The sequence below is a fragment of the Frankliniella occidentalis genome, unplaced genomic scaffold (assembly GCF_000697945.3).
Source record: "Frankliniella occidentalis isolate FOCC.00 unplaced genomic scaffold, Focc_3.1 Scaffold66, whole genome shotgun sequence".
Lineage (NCBI taxonomy): Eukaryota > Metazoa > Arthropoda > Insecta > Thysanoptera > Thripidae > Frankliniella > Frankliniella occidentalis.
In genome coordinates, this window is record NW_026267196.1 from 1,449,181 (window position 1) to 1,467,320 (window position 18,140).

Consider the following 18,140-nt stretch of genomic DNA (forward strand, 5'->3'; position numbering starts at 1 on the left):
TACAGGTTGACGGGTAGGTCATCTATACTGGGTTTGGATCTGGTTGACGGGTATCTCATCCACTCGGTTTGGAGCGGGGTTACGGTTTGACGGGTAACTCATGTCAGCTCACTGGGTTTGGACCGGATGCGCACGCAGAACGACCTGAAAAACACCTAAGGTCCTGATCACGACTGATGCCTTTGTCCGCTGGTCCTCTTACCTCACTTGCGGTGCCGAGCCTTCCCCGCCGCGCCGCGCCACGCCACCGCGGCCCGGGCTGCTTTTGGCCGGTCAGCCTTTCCTGGTCCTGGCCTGGCCGGCCTGCTCGGGGTGCAGCGGGAGCGTAGGAAGTTTCCGTCGGCAACAATAACAACAACTTGATACGGATGCGTCGTCGGCCAGAAAATGGAGCGGAGCCGCTTTCCGTCGACGTCGGCGACACCACCCTACGCCGTTCTCTCGCACTCCTGACCCTTCCCGCCGCCGACGCCGAGGTGGCTGCAGCGCTGCGCTCATGGCTGCGCTGCTCCAGGACGGTCCAAGGTCTCTCCAAGGACACGACGAAGGACGAGGCCCCGGGCGTGGGGTGTGGGGGCCCCGGTGGCGTGCAGTGGGCCGGGCGGCGCGCCCGAGCTGGCAGCCGGGCAGCAGGAGCAGCAGCTGAGGCAGACGAGGGGGGCGGGGGGCGGGGGCGGCCCCCCGTCCTGACCCCTCCTAGGGGTAGGCTGTGTTTGTGTGAGTACGAGCGCACATGTGAGTGCGCACGGCTGTGTGTGTGTGTGTGTGTGTGAGCTACCTGCGTGTGCGTGTGTTTTGGAGGCACGGATTGGAGCCGAACAGGCAAACAGACGGGTCTGCCTCAGCCAGCCTGGCGGCCCAGCCAACTGCCGCATCGCTCGCCAGCCTGGGGGTGGTGGTGCTGGCCTGGTTGCTGGTGGTGTGCCAGTAGTTCAGACTCCAGCGCGGAGACTGCGCTGCGCGAGCTGCTGGACCGTGACTGGAGGCGCTGGAGGCTGGAGGCGTCCCTCTCCGCTCGGCGCGGTGCAGCCCAGCCCAGTGCAGCTGGAGCAGGTAGGGTAGCCCCTTTGTTCTGCGCGTCACACGGACAACCTGCCGTGAAGTTCTCCGTGTACTGCTAAAAGTCAAAAACGTCCTCTTTCCGTGTCTTATACTTCACTACAGTGCATACTGCGTTTCATCGCAAGGACTCCTGCTTTGTACTACATATGTGTCCGGCCAAAAGTGTTTGATGGCTGCACTGCACCCTACCGTGCGCAGTGCGTGGTCCTGCATCTCCCCCCTCCCATCTTCTCTGCTGCAGCAGCTGTTCGCCCAGCCCAGCCAGACACACACTCATCCAGCATCCAGCCGCCAGCCCAGCCATAGTCCGTATCTGGTCCTGGCGGCGAGGAAGTTGCGTGGCTGCTGTGGCTGCCGGCTTGGCTTATCACAGTGACGGGGTAAGATTGCCTTTCGATGGCCGTCGTCGCGCTGCTGGTTGTTGGAGCTGGGAGCTGCTAAGGGAGCCGGAGATTCAAGCGCTTTACTCATGCTCATGTGTCAGGGCGGTGTGTACGGCTCGGCCCGCCCCCAAAATTGTTTCCTTTGTGGGCCGCCGGTGTGAGAACGAGAGCAGGCCGTTGAGGAGGTCGCCGTCGTGTACCTTATCGGCGCGATGACCGGGTGTGTTTGCCGAGCGGTCCCGCGGGGACCTTGAGTGTGTTACGATCGCGTTCGAGCCGCGCGGGGGTTTTTATCAGGCGAACGGATCCCTTTGGCGGCCGGTGTAGTACGTTATAGTACCGAGGATTAGTATGAGGAAGTGCCGCTCGCGTCACAGGCGCCGCGGCGACACCGACAGAGGTCCGGCCGTCCGGCCCCGCCCCGCCCAGTCAGACCAGCGTAAGCGGTGCGATCAGATGATGGGTGTAGTACGTTATAGTACCGAGGATTAGTATGAGGAAGTGCCGCTCGCGTCACAGGCGCCGCGGCGACAGCGACAGCGGTCCGGCCGTCCGGCCCCGCCCCGCGCGGCCAGGCCAGCGGTGCGATCAGATGATGTGTGAAATACGCCTTGTACTAGAGTCCTACACTCGACTCTACCTTGTACGTACCGCGCCCCGCTCGGCGCCCCGACGCCCGCCGCGTCGCCTTCGGCGTTCTCGTGATGACGGAAACCCATCATTTCGCGCTGCCGGAGAGCGTCCCTGATTGATCTTGACCCGCTGGGCCGGGGACGATCATTGCATTATTGGGCCATTGGGCCGCTCGGCTTGGCACCCACGGCCAACAGCCACGCGCTCGCCCATCACATCACATGTGTGGCTCATGACCGAGTGTGGGGAGGCAGCCGGATCGGGCCTTACAGTTTTCTCATATCGGTGGCTGGAATTAGTATTAGTATTATTTGCGGAGACATTGTGGGGTCTGGACCATGTCGTTTGTTCGTCTACAGGGAGGGCGCGGCTGCCCGACCGCACAGCAGTACTCTGCGTGAACAAGGCAATTGATCCTTCAATTAGGCTGTGCCCCCCGCAGCAGCAGGGGGAAGTGGTGGGGCAGTGTAGCGCCACGCCGGCGGCGGTCAACGAGGCCCTCGCGGCCGTCAAAATAGCGTAAAAATAGACACGGCCGGTCAGCTGACGGGTGGCGGCCCCCACGGCTGCTGGTGGGTACTGGGCTGACGATGAGCTGGGCCTTCTTTGTCTAAGAGCTGGGCGTCCTCTGTGACGCGCGGACCCGCACACTCCAGTTCTCCAGTCATTATTCTCCAGAAAACGGGGTCGGCGGCGGACTGCTGGCCTGCCCCGCCTTTCCGTGGAACTTCCCTGGGCATCGACGTCCTGATCGACGCCCGTCACGTCAGCAACCCATGTGTGGCAAGAGTAGCCGGGAGGAGGGGCCGTCCCTAACGCCGAGGGGCGGGCGGGGCTGGCCGGAGAATGTGTGCTGTTGTAAGGAGAGGACGGAGGACGGCCACTTGTGATTTTCCGAAGGTCCCTGGGTGGCCGCCCGGACGTCTGGCGGGCCGGCTCAATGCGTCGTCGCTGTGGGGTGATTGGGGCCCAGTTTAGGGGGCTCGGGAGCTCCCGGTTCATATAATGAAATTTTCGCAAAGTGGTATATCGCCCGGACTACCTTTCTAAATGCTAATGGGGGTCGTTTGGCTCGATAAGAGCGTTCGAACTGGGCCCGTTTCGCACGCGGTCGCCGTCTTTTGTTGACGCAAACCGCACACAGGCCGCAGTGGGGCGAGGCGGCCTGGGGCGGCGGGGGCTCCGCCGCGATCACCTGATCGCCAAGTAACCAGTGATTACCGAGAAAGTAGCCGGCGAGCGGCACGGCCACGCGGCTAGAACGTGGTGGTGGTGAGGCCAGCGAGCCGCACCACAACACGCCACGGCACGGCACACGAGCAAGCACAGCATCTAGGACCCTCCTCGGCTCCCCACCTCCCCCTCGTCAAGGCCCGCGAAACTTCCGACTTGATCCGCAGAAAACCAGACGTGACTGACGGGGTGGCGCAACGGCGGTCCGATATGCAATGTTGTGCTGGGGCGTGGCGTGGCGTGCTGGGGCGTGAGGGCCCAAAGTGGCGCGCTGAAACATAAGACCACCGCGCTGGAGTCCGTCAGGACGGGACGTGCTGTCGCCTCGCTTCCGCCGTGCGTGGAAGTTTCCTGCGCCGTGACAGGCGCGCCGCGGAGGGTGGTGGGTGGGGAGCCGCCCCCACCCCACCTCACACCTCAACCCTTTCCGCTGATGCTTCATGTCCCGTATCGGCGGCCCTGCTCCTCCTCGTCTCGCACGGCATTGCGCGCGTGCCAGCGCCGACGCCTCCTCTTCAGTGTAATGGACAAATCACCTCGCTCGGGCGGCCGACGCCACGCAGACTGCTCCCGCGGCTCGCGCCGCCCGCTCCAGACCAGACCGGCTCCAGAGCTTCACGACCCGGTTTGATCAGCTGGGCGAGCAGATTGATAGATGCCCGACCGGCAGCGGAGACGGAGCGAGCAGACGTGTGGAGACGCAAAGAAGATGTGTACTGTACATTTAGGGGGGGGGGGGGTCCTCGGCTGTTTTGGTTGTCAGGCGGAATACAGCGCGAGGTAACGGACCGGGTAGAGGCGGTGACGATGGTGTATGGAGACAGCAGGACCAGACAGAGTCGTCATTTCCCCCCTTCGTCAGTTTCCCCTCTACCCGCCCACGGCCTCCGTATGACGTGGTGCTTTCCTTCCTATGAGCTCCGCCATCAGGACGCGGACGCGGCTCACTCGGAGCGCGCGCTGCGCTTTCCTCCTCCGCCACCGTGACGCGAGCCGCGGGCCAGGCCGACGTCGTGACGCAAAAAGACCGCGACGGAGGCAACCTTGACTCGCTCGCACACCGGCGAGGCTCTCCTCTTGTTCTCGCCCGCGCCGCCCGCGCCGCCCGCGCCCCGCACTGCTCGACTGACTGCACCGTGCACTTGTTCCTGTTGCAGGTGACGGTGACGCGAGCCCCGCTGGACCATGACGGCCGCAGCCCGCGGCTCGGTCCGCAAGAGCGGCGGCCCGGACGCCCAGGACGGCGCCGGGGAGGCGGCGCACGCCAAGGAGGCGCCCGTCATGCGGGCGCCCGACGGCGGCTGGGGATGGATGGTCGTCCTCGGGGTTGGCATCGTCAACGTGAGTACTTCATCGCCGACCTTTGCGGAGATCACATCCGCGTCGGCGACCTGGTCCCAGTACAAGCCCCTCTGTTGCAGCTCGCCACCCGGTCGCTGGAGCCGTCCTTCGGGCTGCTGTTCGCTGACCTGCTCAAGAAGCTGGAGGTGGCCACCACCGGCGCCGCCATCATCGTGAGCGCGCAGGACGCCCTCATCAACTTCTCAGGTGAGCTCGTCCTCTTCGGCAGGAGGTTTGGCGGTTCCTGGTTCGGAACCGGTGGCCCGGACCGGAAGTGGCGCCCGGAGGTCCCCGGTGCACTGTGACCCGCGCGCCGCGCGTCCTTCGCCCTGCCGCTGCAGATTTATTATCGCACTGTCCCTGGCGTCCCTGGAAGCGACCGGCGCGGCGGCGGCCGAGGGACTTCCCCCCGGAGCCTCCGCGCCTCCACGTTGACGTCGTGAAATATGTGTGTAATGTGTCCCTGTTCCGTCCACAGGCCTGTTCGCCGGCCCGCTCATCCGAAAATACTCGTACCGCAAGGTTGCGTTCTTCGGCGCGCTGCTGGTGGCCATCGGCATCCTCGCCACTGTCCCGGCCAACAGCGTGGCGCACATCATCGCCACGTACTCGGTGCTCATAGGTGAGTTGGGGTCTCGTGTCCGCCCCTCGGCCTCGGTCTGTCCTTTGTGCACCTCCTGACCGTCTCCGTACTCCGCTGCCCCGCAGGCCTGGGCGTCGGCTTCTCCTCGGCGGCCACGTTCGTGTCGCTGTCGCACTACTTCCAGGCGCGGCGCGGCCAGGCCGTGGGACTGAGCATGGCCGGCACCGCGTTCGGCTTCATGCTCGCCCCGCTGCTGGTCCGCTACCTCCTCGACGAGCTCGGCTTTCGCGGCGCACTCCTAGTCCTCGGCGGCGTGGCGCTCAATGGGCTGGCCGGCGCCTTCCTGCTGCAGCCGGCCAAGTGGCACCTCGTGCCCGTCCAGCCCTGCGACCAGGACATCCACCTTGACCTCGAGGACCACGGCGACGAGCAGGACGAGCCACCCATCATGATCAGAGAGTCTGCCATCCCGCTGCTGGCGCGGCCTCGCATCGAGCTCACCCTCGTGGAGGAGGACGAGGAGGCGTACCAGCTCACCATCCGCGCGCAGAACAACGAGAGGAAGACCTCCACCGTGTCGCAAGGGGGTGGCCTGGCGTTCGAGATCTTCTCCGACCCAAAGAGGAAGTTCTCTGTAACCGCTGCTCCCACTGACACTTCCAAGGCCAGCCTCGAGGATTCGGAGCCTCATGTGAGTAAATCAAAAGGGAAGTCCCCTCCAAAATGAGACGAATGGTACTGACTTTTTATTTTTCTTCTCAGCTCTACCCAAGTCGGAAGCTTTCGCAACCTGCGATGCCTCGTAATGCGTCCATTCTCAGTATGGAGGATCACGGGCCAAGGCGAGTGCCTGCAGGCAGACATGGTTTACCAAGAAACACTTCAGTAGTGTCCATGTCAGTAAGTATTTTTTTTTAATAGCACGGTGCGTTGTATCGACACTGCCTCACAATTGTACAAAAGAAAACACACAACGTGAGATCACAACATAATTTTTAAATTTCTTCCGTAGGTAGCTGATGTAACAAATGAAAGGAAATTGTCCCGAACACATTATGGCATTCCTCGTAATGTATCTTGGTTAAGTATGGGACCTGAGGAGACAACAGGACGAAAGTTGAGTCGTGCTGGTATGCCAGGAATGACTCGAGCTGTATCATCAACGCGAATTCGAAAAGCTTCAATAATATCTGCAAGCAGTATGGATCTTACTGGAAGTCTTCTGGCTATAGCTGCAGCAGTGAGTTCAAGCCTAACACTTCTTTCTTATGTTTGCCCAATATACTTTGTGTTCATTACATGACACTGAATAATTACAGGCTTCCACTCAAGACCTTCATCGATCCATGCAAAACAACAACACAATTATTGGCTCCCATGACAATATCAACGATAAAGATCAGGATACCCATATTTCTTGTTGGAAACGGGTATCAAATTTCTTGGACCTTGACCTCCTAAAAGATTCTACATATTTGAATATAACTTTAGGATTGTCACTTTTTTGGGTAGCAGAACTGCACTTCAAAATGGTTGTACCATTTTTCCTTGTTGATATGGGTCATACCAAAGCCGATGCTGCTCTCTGTCTTAGTATGAGTGCTTTCTCTGATATCCTAGCTCGCCTCATTTTACCTCCCATTTGTGACAGAGTGAAGTACAAAAAACGAACTTTGTTTTTTGTTGCTTGCATTTTTCTGACTATATCAAGATCAGGTATAAGCTCCACTAAAACTTTGATTTTAAATGGAGACGCATTAAACGTGGTTTTATATAAACTTGTACTTTTCAGTGATGGCTGAACAGACATCTTGGGCTCCACTCATGACATCTTTAGTCATCTGCGGTTTTTGCCGAGGAGCAACACTTATCAATTACCAGCTGACAGTTGCAGAATGTGTTACACTAGACAAATTGCCAGCTGCTGTAGGTCTCAACATGGTAGCAAAAGGCATAACAGTTGTCTCACTTGGACCAATTCTTGGTGAGTATAAATCATTTGCTGGGTTTCTACGTGGTATGTGAATGGAATTGAATGAGTTATTTGATGGGTCTTGGTTTATAGGTCTTATTCGAGATGCCACAGGAAGCTATCCCATCTTCATCCATGCTCAGTCTGTGTTAATGACTCTTGGGCTGCTAGCATGGATAGTGGAGTATGTATATTTGTGGTGCAAACGCTCATCAAAAAGACAAAGTGAAACAATGGAAGGCTGAACTAAATGACAAAGTAATAAATCATGCAGAAGTCATGTAATTGTGATGTATAGTGTATATTGTTAGATTTATCATTGGAATCTATTTCATTTATGAGAAAAAGTAATGTGAACTATCATTTGAATCATGGTAGTATTTGCATTTTCTGGAGATTATTGTTCATTCCACAAACCATACCCTGACTATTTCTCTGTGATGTAAGGATTGTTCTAGCAATAGCACTAGAATTTCTTGATTAAAAAAAAATCTGCTTCTTTTGAAAAATAATTGGTGTTTATGTTAAGGTTACCATCACAAAACAACAAAGTCAACATGCAGTCAATTTGTTATTGGCATCATGTTGACATAAAAATGACATGTCTCTTGGATGAAAGTTTTTTTTCCCCCCTTTTTTTGTTGTTGTAAATTTTGACCTTAGAATTTTCATTAGAATGTTGCAGTGAATGTGGATGATTGTATTATTGTTTCGTTGCTGGTTGATCCTTCAGTATGAAACAATTTTTCCTGAACAAGAATACCCTTGCACATAATGTATGTGATGTGTGAATTTGATACACCTAAATGGGCTGCAGGCTCACTATTGCTGATTCACCTGTTAGTGAATGAGCGGCAGTTTCTGATAATAAGCAATGGAAAATTGATAAACTGCTCTCTGAAAATCATTCCATTTGCTCAATGCCCAAACAATTAACTCCCTTTAACCCAGCAGTAGCTTTATTTAAGTGAGGGCAGTTAAATGTTAGTTATAATAAAATCAATGTTGTCTACTTTTAGATCTTACATATTTTCTTAACGAATCCTGTATGTGTGAGTTATTGTGTGTGCAAGTTGTTGTAAAAGTAGTTTTTCTTTCTTTATGAAAGGTGTGTTGGTGTTCATGAATGCATGTTTGTAAAAGAGAGGCTGAGTTAACTGTAATGTTCAGTATATATCTTTTTTAAAAGAGTCATTTGCTCTGAGTAAAGTAGAATCATTTTATGTATATTGAAAATTCTTTGACTATATCCACTCCTATGTTAAGTGTGTATCTGTTTGAAGTGGAAGGTGGTATAACCAGAACAGTATTTATAGCAATAGCATGATAATTTATGAATTATTTTTTAGACTAGAACAAATTTGCTGTACCTGCTGGCACAAATTTTTTCTTACCTTGATATGAGTCAATGTATCTTATTTTGTGCTGGAAATCAACTGAATTTTAAAAATTTACCCCTAACAGAAATTTTAAGTGTTTTGCTGTATTTGTTCTAATTTGTCTTCCACTATAGTGCCCTAAGACACTGTGTCTTTGCAAAGACTGTGAGTATGTGCCTGTATCAAGTATATATAATGTGTCTTGAGAGACCCCCTCTTATCTCTCTTGTAAATAAACAACAAATGAAATGTTTTAATTGTAAATTCTGTTTTTAGAAGAAAAAACCTTTTGCCACTTCTCACTTCTTCAAAAAATAGTGAAAAATTCATTTTTCTAAATAAGTGTTATTTATTTAAAATATGTATTGGAGGGTAATGTACAGCAGGTACTAGTTTTTCGAATATTTAGAGACAAGTGTCTTTACCCAGTAGCCAAACAAGTCAAGCTAAGTCTAAAAGTTTGTTGGTAATAAAAGGAAACTCATATGTTATTCCTTTAGCAGCACCGCAAAATACTTGTTCCACTTTGTTCAAACAGCGAAGGGAACAAACAATCACAGGTGGTAACAAAAAGTCTGAGCTATCAGTTACTAGCCCAATCCTATTGTGGCATCTAATAGCATCAAAGAGATTTTCAGCACTGCATATTTCTTTCCTATCAAAGCCCCCAATAAAGGTCCACACCCATTTCCACTGAGTAGGAGATAGACTTACATCATTTGCTACATGATTGAATATGTACTTCAAGGCCAGGTCGGTGATGATTTCATGTTCAATGAACATATTGCTCTCTCCCTTTTCAAAAACTCTTTCCTAAAAAAAAAAAAATCAGGGTATAGTAACTCCAGTGCTACAACTTACTTCAAATCATAGAGTTGTGCAATACCTCATCAGCTTCAAAATTGCTTGAGTCTGGCAAGGGACCAATGGCTAGAACCAGCAATGTGGCCAAGCAATAGGAAGGAGAACAGCCCATAATAGAATTAAAACTTTGCAATAAATTTTCTAAACATTTCTGAGGAACTGATGGCATCTCTGTTTGGGAAAGTAGAGCTGCATGCAACCTTACAGAAGAGTTGTCATCACAGGCCAACTTTATTCCATTAATCCACAGCTCGCAAACAGTCTCATCTAAAAATAACAATAAGAGCAACAATAATTATTACATTTTAGACCAAATTTTGTCATGGTCAAGTTTCAATATCTGTATTTAGGTGAAATGTTATCTCACCGGATAGGAACAAGTATTGTCGATCTAATGCCAGCCTGTTGTTGGACAGAAAGCTGACAGCTGTCATTCGACTGATAACACTCTTTTCCTCATCACAATATAATTTTACTAATTTACATCCATGCTCACATATTTCAGGTATCTCTTTCTATATTATAAACAAATAATGGATTAAAATACATTCAAATTTGTTATGATCTCTAGATTTTTCTTAAAACACCAATTGAGAAAAATATATTAACTGTTTTGAACTTACTTTATATTGCACCATGTACTTGAGTAAAGAAGAAAAGCATGACAATGCAGCACAAGAAGTACCTTCATGAGGAGATGTGCACCAAAGTAACAGCTTTCTGAGATCAATATCAGAGCACCATAAAGCTGGGGTAACATGTACTAAAGCTCGCAAAGCTAGTGTGCCTTGAATTCCTGTTTTAGACATGGCAATTGCTGCTAGCTTTTCACTCAGCTCTTTACTTTCATGAAAAATTGAGGCACATTCAATACAAGCTTCCTCGGGCAAACGCTCAGACCAGTGTTTGCCCCCTGAAAAGGATGCACCGAATTCTATCAATTAGCTTAACAAAATACATAATTTAACAAGTACACACACATTCAAAACAAAACTAAAAACTAAAATTGATTAGAAGAAGAAAAAAAAAAATACCTCCGCACACATCAGGTACAATGTTTTCAATTTCCAAAATGGTGGTTTGAGCAGGGCCTCGCATGAACCTTTCTAAAAATACCAGAGTTTCTTGCACAACTTCATGATTGATGTGTTGTAGAAGTTTCATGATAATTGACTCCAATTCAACATTTTTGTCATAAATAAGAAGTTGCAAAAGAACTCTTGTTGCTCTTATTTCTAAAACACTCAGACCTAATGATAGGTCATTTACCTTTCCTCCTTTAAGAGTCAAGATGTGTTCAGAAATTAATTCTCGAATTGCTTTCCATAAAGCAGAGGGAACAGATGTGTACCAATTTCCTACAACCACTTCAATTATCTGAAATAAATATGAAGATTAGATTATGGCAGTGATATTTCATCTACACTTAACTTATTAATGTCGCAATAAATAAAACAGACAAAATAGATTATTTTTTCAAACCTGTAAAATTATTTCATGGACAGGATTACTCAAAGATGTGCTCAGGCACAAAAGCAACTTTGATAACCACCTGTGAAAGTGATCACCAATTACTAATGATGGTTCACTATTCACTACAACTGAATTGGCTAATAGATGGACAATCTACAAAGGTAAAAGGGAATATTAGATAGAGACAGTAAACACTTATAGTCCAGAAAAATCTAGAATTAATAATTTTACCTGTAAGGCTATTCCATGGCTAAGGTTTGCTGAATGAGTGGAGGTCAATTTTTCAAACAAGTCATCCACATACTTCACAAATACATCAACGGTTATTAATGGAACCACAGCCTTAGCAGCCAAGACCCGCGTTTTCAATACAGAATTACTTGCACACTGGTAAACTAGTGGCACAAATGAACTCAACTGTAAATTGTTCAAAAACAGAAATTAGAATCAACACAGAAAAGATTAGAAACAACGAAAATAAAAACAAGTAGAGTCGAACCTGCATAGGAGTGTCCATTCCTTCTAATAACGAAGGGTAAAGACGACCGATCAGAAGGAGAATGGGATGAAGTACTGCAAATTCACTGACATCTCCTGAATTTAAGGCATTAACAGCCTGGCTTAGTTCTGACAAAAGGAAATCAAAGAGCGCTGGGTATCGATGGAAGAAGACTCTTCCCGTCAGTTTATTTCTTGAGCTTAATTCTTCTCGACTTCGACGAACACCGAAGATACGAGTCATAAGACTGCTAAAGAGTAAGGTTGCAGAATTTCGCTCCTGAAAAATAATTGATTAAATCAGATTGGAAAAGTTATGGAATTATGGTATTTAGGCTTGGTTGCATTACTTTACATAGTTAACAACTTTAATCAACATACGGCCCATGATTTGCCCTTGAAACCAGATACCGCAACCATCACCCCTTCAGAGATATAAGAGGCAATGTGTTCTGCAAGAGGAGCATGCCGATACAAAGCACGTAGTATGTTTAGAGCATGTGTTCTACATTCCACATGACTATCCTTATTAGCAGCACATGTTAGAAGTTGTGACATAGTTGTTTGGAGAGACTGAGGACTTCCCACAGTTTGAAGCTCAGCTGATACCAGAGCCTGAAAATTGAATGAAGTAAAGAGGTGGAATTCAATTTTCAATATTAGAGAAATCACTGACCAAGACAAACCTGAACAAGGAATGGGACCCCTGCACTCCTCCTGGTAGCACATAACTTGCTTGAAGAGCGTTCATTGCTTTGAATAGCATCTATTAATTCATTTAGCCACAGTTTTGGAAGTTCTTGTAAAGTCTTCTTCGGATGTCTGAGAAAAGTAAGACAGATAACATGACAGAAATATTAGACATGGTAAGAAAATTATGTAGTTAATAACTTTATTTTAACTGAATGATTGATATTTCAATATGAATTAGCTTCTGTAATACCTCCATAAGCGAGCTGCAAGAAGACTAAAACCCACATAAGCTTGTTCAAAAGCACCTCTGTGTTTTGTCTCCTCAAGTAGAGTTGTCAGGTGAACACCAATGGCCAAGACATCTTCTTCACTCAACAAACCATTTGTATCAGGAAGTATTGGACAGCAATCAGACAATTTACCCAACAAAAGAGAAACCTCTTTTACAGTCCGCCAAGAACAAAGTAAAACCATTTGGGCAGTGACTTTTGGATGCAGAGCAGGTGAGGAAGCGCTGTTGGATTTCAACACAGAGGAACCTGCAAAATAATTTTTAGCAAAATAAATGATTTTCTTTTTTACACAATAAAAAAAAAGAGTTGAATTCGTTTTAGAGTTAAGTATAAAAGGACAGAGAAGTAAATAAACAGTGGTTACTTTCATTGAAGTCCATTGGAAGATGTCCTTCTGGCGATGAACTATTTACTATAGGTGATACAATTTTATCCAGCTTAAAACAGAGGGCAACAAGACTTCTAATCAAAATCAACCACTTTGATTTTTCTCCCAATTTGCTGAAAGATTGAAATTAATTAAAATGAATTGTTCTCTTACGCATTAAAGATAAAGAGGACATACCTAAAATCCGGGATTAGCTGTAGCAGGTGACGAATGCAAAACAAAGTTCCATACATTGGACCATTGCTAGCAGCCTGAAGAATGTCATTCTGAGCAACATTCAATTCACTTTCTAACTGTGCTTTCAGACTGATTACAGCATCAAAGATTTCTTCAGTTGGATAGTTTGTGCTGAATGACAATAAATAAATCTTGTTATTAACTATTTTAGTAACATAAAATCATTGTTCTGATGAGATTTAATTGAAATCAAAACTCACTTGTCTGAATTGTTATGAACTTTATGGTTGAGAATGCAACAAAGTTCTAAAAGATAAGCAGCAGAGATACAATCTGCTGGGTTAATACTTGATGCAAGAGTACACCCTTTGTTGAAAAGCTGCAATCTTTTGCTTTCATCCTGGAATGTGTACTATTAGAATGGGTCTGACATTAAGTTCATGCACAGTGCAGGGTCATTAAAAAAATTACTCACATGCAATCCCAGAGGGCAATTTGGATGTGACCCCAAAATTCTTGCAGCCATGGCCTTATTTTCCTCAAAGTTATCAATTAATGTGACACCCAACAAGGTAAGTGCATTCTTATCCGTCCACATTGCATGTAGGCAGTCCTCATTTATTAAAAGAGGGTCAGTTCTAAGAATATCCTGAAATTTATTTAAGAAACTGTGATAACTCAAAAACTCCATGCAGAAGGCAAATTTCATTCCCAAAAGATACTCACAATAATCATTGTGAGGAGTTTTAAAGTAAATATCCTGCGACTATAGTTGGATCCAATCCTAAGATTACTAAAACAAAATGGTAAAATCCAAACCATAAATTCTTGATAATATGCTAAGATTCTCAAAAAATCAATTTCATTTTTCTTCGTTTGTTTTATTGGTCTTGTTAGAGTGTGGGCACTGTCTTTCATACGAGTAAATAACTAAAAATAAATCAATCAATCAATAAATAAATTAAAAAATAGCTTAATTTAAAATATTGTTGAACTATTCTACTTAAATACTTTTAGACATACCTTGGACATGAAAGCAAGAGCTTGCTGACGGAAAGAGGGAATTTCGCAATTCACATTATATTCCAAGAAAGATTGTAGTAATGAGAAATCCATTTTAGAAAAGACTTCAGTACTGCGATTTGTTTCTACAATCAATCCAACAGCAGCAACTCGAATCTAGAAAATAACTGTAAGGTTGAAAAGGTCCTAACGGTGTAACATTTTGGAAAATGGCATTAAAGTATGTGGAACATTCCAGACCTCATCACACTCATGACAAAGTGCAGATCTCAGTAGTGCCACAGGAAGGATTCCAAACCACAATTCTTCATTACTAGTCATCAAGATAACACCCTGCTTCCTACCTATCTTCACACAGGTCAGCAAAAGTCTCAATCTTGGAAGTTCAATGTTTTGCTTTCTAGTGACAGGAAAGATGTATTTTTTTTTGTTGATTGTAGAGAAAAAGGTAGGATATTTTATAACTCAGAAAATATCACTTACTTGTTAACAGCAGATACAACTTCATTAATAACTTGTGGGCACATCTTAACAATTTTAGAAAGTGCTTCTTCTAATGCAGGAGATTCTATGGAGTTGTTCTCAATCATTACATGAAAAAGTGGCTCTACCCATGATTTGTACCACTGAGGGTAGGGAAGTGTCTTGAAGTCAGCAGATGACATAGCCACAAATGCACCAGATACCTATAAAGTTCAGTTGTTTGCTTTCAAAAGCTAAGGAATATTCTTCTAAAAATAACACTAAGAAGATTACAATTCACCTAAGACCACTCACATGAGATGACATAGATGTACACTGCATTGCCTTTAAAAGATAGCTGATTACATTTGGAATTTTTTTGATAATTTCAGAGGTGCTCATATAAGCCGTCATTGTTGACAGTATCACATAACGACTGCGTTTTGTCTCAGGTGTTAATCTAACAACTTCACACATCTTATCATCCAAATCAATACCTAATGAAAACAATAATGAATTATGAAAGATAAAGACAGTAATGAATTTAAAAGTAAAACACATTTCAAAATTTCATTACCCAAAGGGATAAAGGTCTCTTTTATTTGCATCAAATTTTCCAGTATTGCTTTAGCTAAATGTCTTACAGCATCCATGTGGTGATCAAGGAGGCCCAAAAGATGTTTCAAAATATTTTCCACCTGAGATACTTGCAAAGAACTGGCAAGTTTGGAATTTAGAGCAATTACTCTTGTCAGCTGTTGAACTACTCGCCAGAGGGCTAATACCACATTGCTTTCTTGAATGCAGCTGCACACATGAAAATAAATATAAAAATCAATTTCACTTTACTGGTAAAGTAGGTCTAAAAGCCACATTAGGAAATAGGAATAGTTAATAAACTCACAGTTCATTCACAGATAGTGCTACATCAAGGATGCAAGCAATCACTGCTTTCTTATTTGTTGAATGTAACAATTCAAATTGATTAGGTTTTAATCCAGACAAGAGGCCTGAACAAATACACAGGATGGATAGCTCATCGGTAGTTGGTATAGTTCTATCAGTTTCCAGCAGCTGAAATCAAGAGAATGTATTTTCAAAAACAATTCTTGATTAGATTATTTTTGCAAGTAATAAATATTTAGAAAAACAAACCTTCATCCAGCCTTGAGGTCCTTCAAGATATTCCAAAATTAGGACCATAACAAACCCAAAATTAGTTCGTGTGTCCAGAGGAACATCAGGTCTATTCATAAAATGAATAGCAGAGTTTAAGATGGCAGACATATTGAATCTCAAAGTTGCTTGAAGATTTGCAGCTATTCGTTGAAGTACAGTTATAATTATCCTAGAGATGGTATGAGCAACTTTGCTTACTTCCACCTTAAACATTGGGGTGTTATCAGAGCTGAAAGCATATTCAAAATTCTTAGCTTCTGATATAAATTTGATATTAGAACATATCATTACACACAGCATACTGGTGGGATTTACTGGATATAAAGGGCAAAATCAAAATACCTCAAAAAAGACTGGCACAGGTTCAGAGCTTGCTTCAAATATTCAATAATATCCAAAGTCATGCCATCTAAAATATCTGGGCCCAACTTAAAATTTTCATAACAGCCTAATAGAGCACTAGAGGCAACAGTCAAATTTGTGAGGTCTTTTCTGTTGTGGACTGCTTCTTGTAAATGGCATTTGAGACCTTCTCGCAGATATTTGACACATGATTCTTTTGCATGTTGATTGATTGAATTAAATGTTCTAGAAGATTTCACATAAGAATAAATTAAAGATAATACATAAATGAAGAACCCATTTGTCATTCAAATTACATACTTTGTAAGAGCACATTTGATAGGATGTTTTAACGGGGCTGTTAAATATAAATCAGCGGCTATATGTACATAGTTCAAGTCAATGGCAGTTGAAATATCTTCGTCTACTATAGCTAGATGGCCTGATATCTGAATATTAAGTAAGATTCACAACAATAAGGTTTGTACATTAACATGGAATTTACAAGAAGAACAATTAATGACAAACTGTAGGGGCTGAATTCTTACTTTCTTAATCACATCCATCTGCTCTTCAACGTTGAACGAAGTTGACACATTAAGGAGGAGTTGAGCTTTTATTTCCTTAGACAGTTGATCTGGAAACAGGGTGTTTAAAAAATTAAAACAGTCTTGAAAATTTAAAAATAGTTGTCTTCGGTGTTTTGTTAGCAAAAATCTATAGAAACAAGCAAACAAACCAGATGGATCTGTCATTCTGTCTGCTGAGAGTAACTTACAAGTCTCTGAAGTATAGGCAGTCTGAACTGGCCTCTCAAGTTTTGGTTTAGTCACTGGACCATCTTCATTAGCCTGGGCACTTTCAACAGGATCAATCATTTTAGATGAGATAAATGGCGAATTTTCTACGAAACAATGGAAAACATAACCTGTTTGAACATGCTAGCTGGTGCTCGGCCGGCTGTCCACTGTACTGCAAATAACCTAAATATCGTGCAAACAGTTCACAGTGCGCATGCGCAGGTTTCATTTGTTGATTGTTTGGAATTTGGAATCGTAAAGGGAAAGAGCTTGTTGCGCTTGTGTTTGTACAAATCTTTGGCTTCGGTAAGACATCCTTCGATCTAATATGGGGGTGTTAGAGATTATTTTTTTTCCCCTTCAAACTTTGTAATATATCAATTTGTGATGATTTCCCTCCTCCCCTAGTTCTTTTGAGCTGCACTTGCTTAACAGTTAACCCCTTCTTCCACCCTCTGGGTCCACCCTCTCTTTGCGACTGTTACTTGGCTGTCTGAAGCAAGATAATTTGTTTGTAATGAGTTTCAACTTACTCTCTGAATACCAAAACTATCCTAGCTACAGTTAGGCACAATCAGTTTTCATTTCTGAGTCCATAATTGAAAAGTTGTTATTGATATCATTACCTCATACTGTCCCTCAACTGTCCCCAATTATATTTTGTCAAGTGTTTGTTTCTGAATTCTTCATTGCCTGTGTTACTTTCAGATTTGGTGCTGCTTGTAGCATGCTACCCCAACGCCGTCAGACCAGAGCATCTGTTGGCTCTACTACTACATCGGAGACAACCAGGCGGCCATCAAATGAAATCAATTCTCCTCGAACAAGATCTGGCAACAAGATCAACACCAAAACTCTTCCTTCTCCATCTCAGCTTAGAAAATCATCAAACGAGTCTCCCCTGAGAAGACGTGCATCAACACCCTCAAATGCATTGTCACCTGCCAAAAGTAATCTGTCAAAACCAAAGTCACCCTTGAAACAGATTGAGAAGATTACAGAGACCTTGCCAAAGAAGAAGCAGCAGAGTCAAGTAGTACCCACTGCATCTGTAGTGAAAAGCTCAAAGACATCACCTAAAAAACCTGTTTCAGTTCTGTCAGTGACTTCAGTCTCTTCAAAACCTCCAGCACAATGTAGGAGCACAAGAGGCAATTCTGTCTGCAGTTCTCCATTGACTGATGTTAAGAAAGTAGTAGGAAGGCCTTCTCGTACAAAATCCCCCATAAAATCTGCAACCAAGCCATTGTTGAAGTCTCCCTCACAATCTCTTTCTAAATCCCCTTCAAAATCCCCCTCAAAGTCCCCTTTGAAAAAATCTCCTTCTAAATCCTATTCTAAAGCCCCCTCTAAATCCCCCTC

General features: G+C 45.4%; 3 protein-coding genes across 11 annotated transcripts in view; 2 read left to right on the plus strand and 1 right to left on the minus strand.

Moving 5' to 3' along the window:
- LOC113210402 (uncharacterized) overlaps positions 1-8,843 on the plus strand; it is a 36,672-nt gene extending 27,829 nt beyond the window's left edge. The window contains exons 2-10 of one of the 9 annotated variants that reach the window (XM_052268305.1): positions 4,469-4,652; positions 4,733-4,859; positions 5,131-5,274; positions 5,361-5,926; positions 5,998-6,135; positions 6,248-6,475; positions 6,555-6,951; positions 7,028-7,219; positions 7,301-8,843. In XM_052268305.1, the coding sequence (XP_052124265.1) occupies positions 4,497-4,652; positions 4,733-4,859; positions 5,131-5,274; positions 5,361-5,926; positions 5,998-6,135; positions 6,248-6,475; positions 6,555-6,951; positions 7,028-7,219; positions 7,301-7,452 (2,100 nt within the window). In that variant the 5' untranslated portion in view covers positions 4,469-4,496 and the 3' untranslated portion in view covers positions 7,453-8,843. The remainder of the gene's footprint in view (positions 1-4,468; positions 4,653-4,732; positions 4,860-5,130; positions 5,275-5,360; positions 5,927-5,997; positions 6,136-6,247; positions 6,476-6,554; positions 6,952-7,027; positions 7,220-7,300) is intronic. The other 8 variants (XM_052268311.1, XM_052268310.1, XM_052268309.1 and 5 more) reach the window with 8 other exon arrangements.
- A 68-nt stretch (positions 8,844-8,911) lies between these two features.
- Positions 8,912-16,948, minus strand: LOC113210393 (thyroid adenoma-associated protein homolog). Its single transcript, XM_026428375.2, has 27 exons — positions 16,757-16,948; positions 16,527-16,615; positions 16,300-16,427; positions 15,979-16,224; positions 15,613-15,865; positions 15,362-15,531; positions 15,035-15,264; positions 14,773-14,954; positions 14,479-14,681; positions 14,236-14,395; positions 13,996-14,151; positions 13,699-13,902; positions 13,448-13,621; positions 13,233-13,372; positions 12,973-13,143; positions 12,772-12,908; positions 12,365-12,653; positions 12,108-12,243; positions 11,803-12,036; positions 11,423-11,701; positions 11,155-11,340; positions 10,933-11,076; positions 10,485-10,827; positions 10,074-10,363; positions 9,818-9,965; positions 9,473-9,717; positions 8,912-9,399 (listed from the first exon to the last, which is right to left on the minus strand). Exons 1-27 carry the CDS (start codon positions 16,854-16,856, stop codon positions 9,028-9,030), a joined length of 5,409 nt encoding a protein of 1,802 aa, XP_026284160.2. The 5' UTR covers positions 16,857-16,948; the 3' UTR covers positions 8,912-9,027.
- LOC113210411 (neurofilament heavy polypeptide-like) overlaps positions 16,947-18,140 on the plus strand; it is a 12,387-nt gene continuing 11,193 nt past the window's right edge. The window contains exon 1 of the mRNA XM_026428400.2: positions 16,947-17,084. The gene's annotated coding sequence lies outside the window, so the exon portion shown is untranslated. The remainder of the gene's footprint in view (positions 17,085-18,140) is intronic.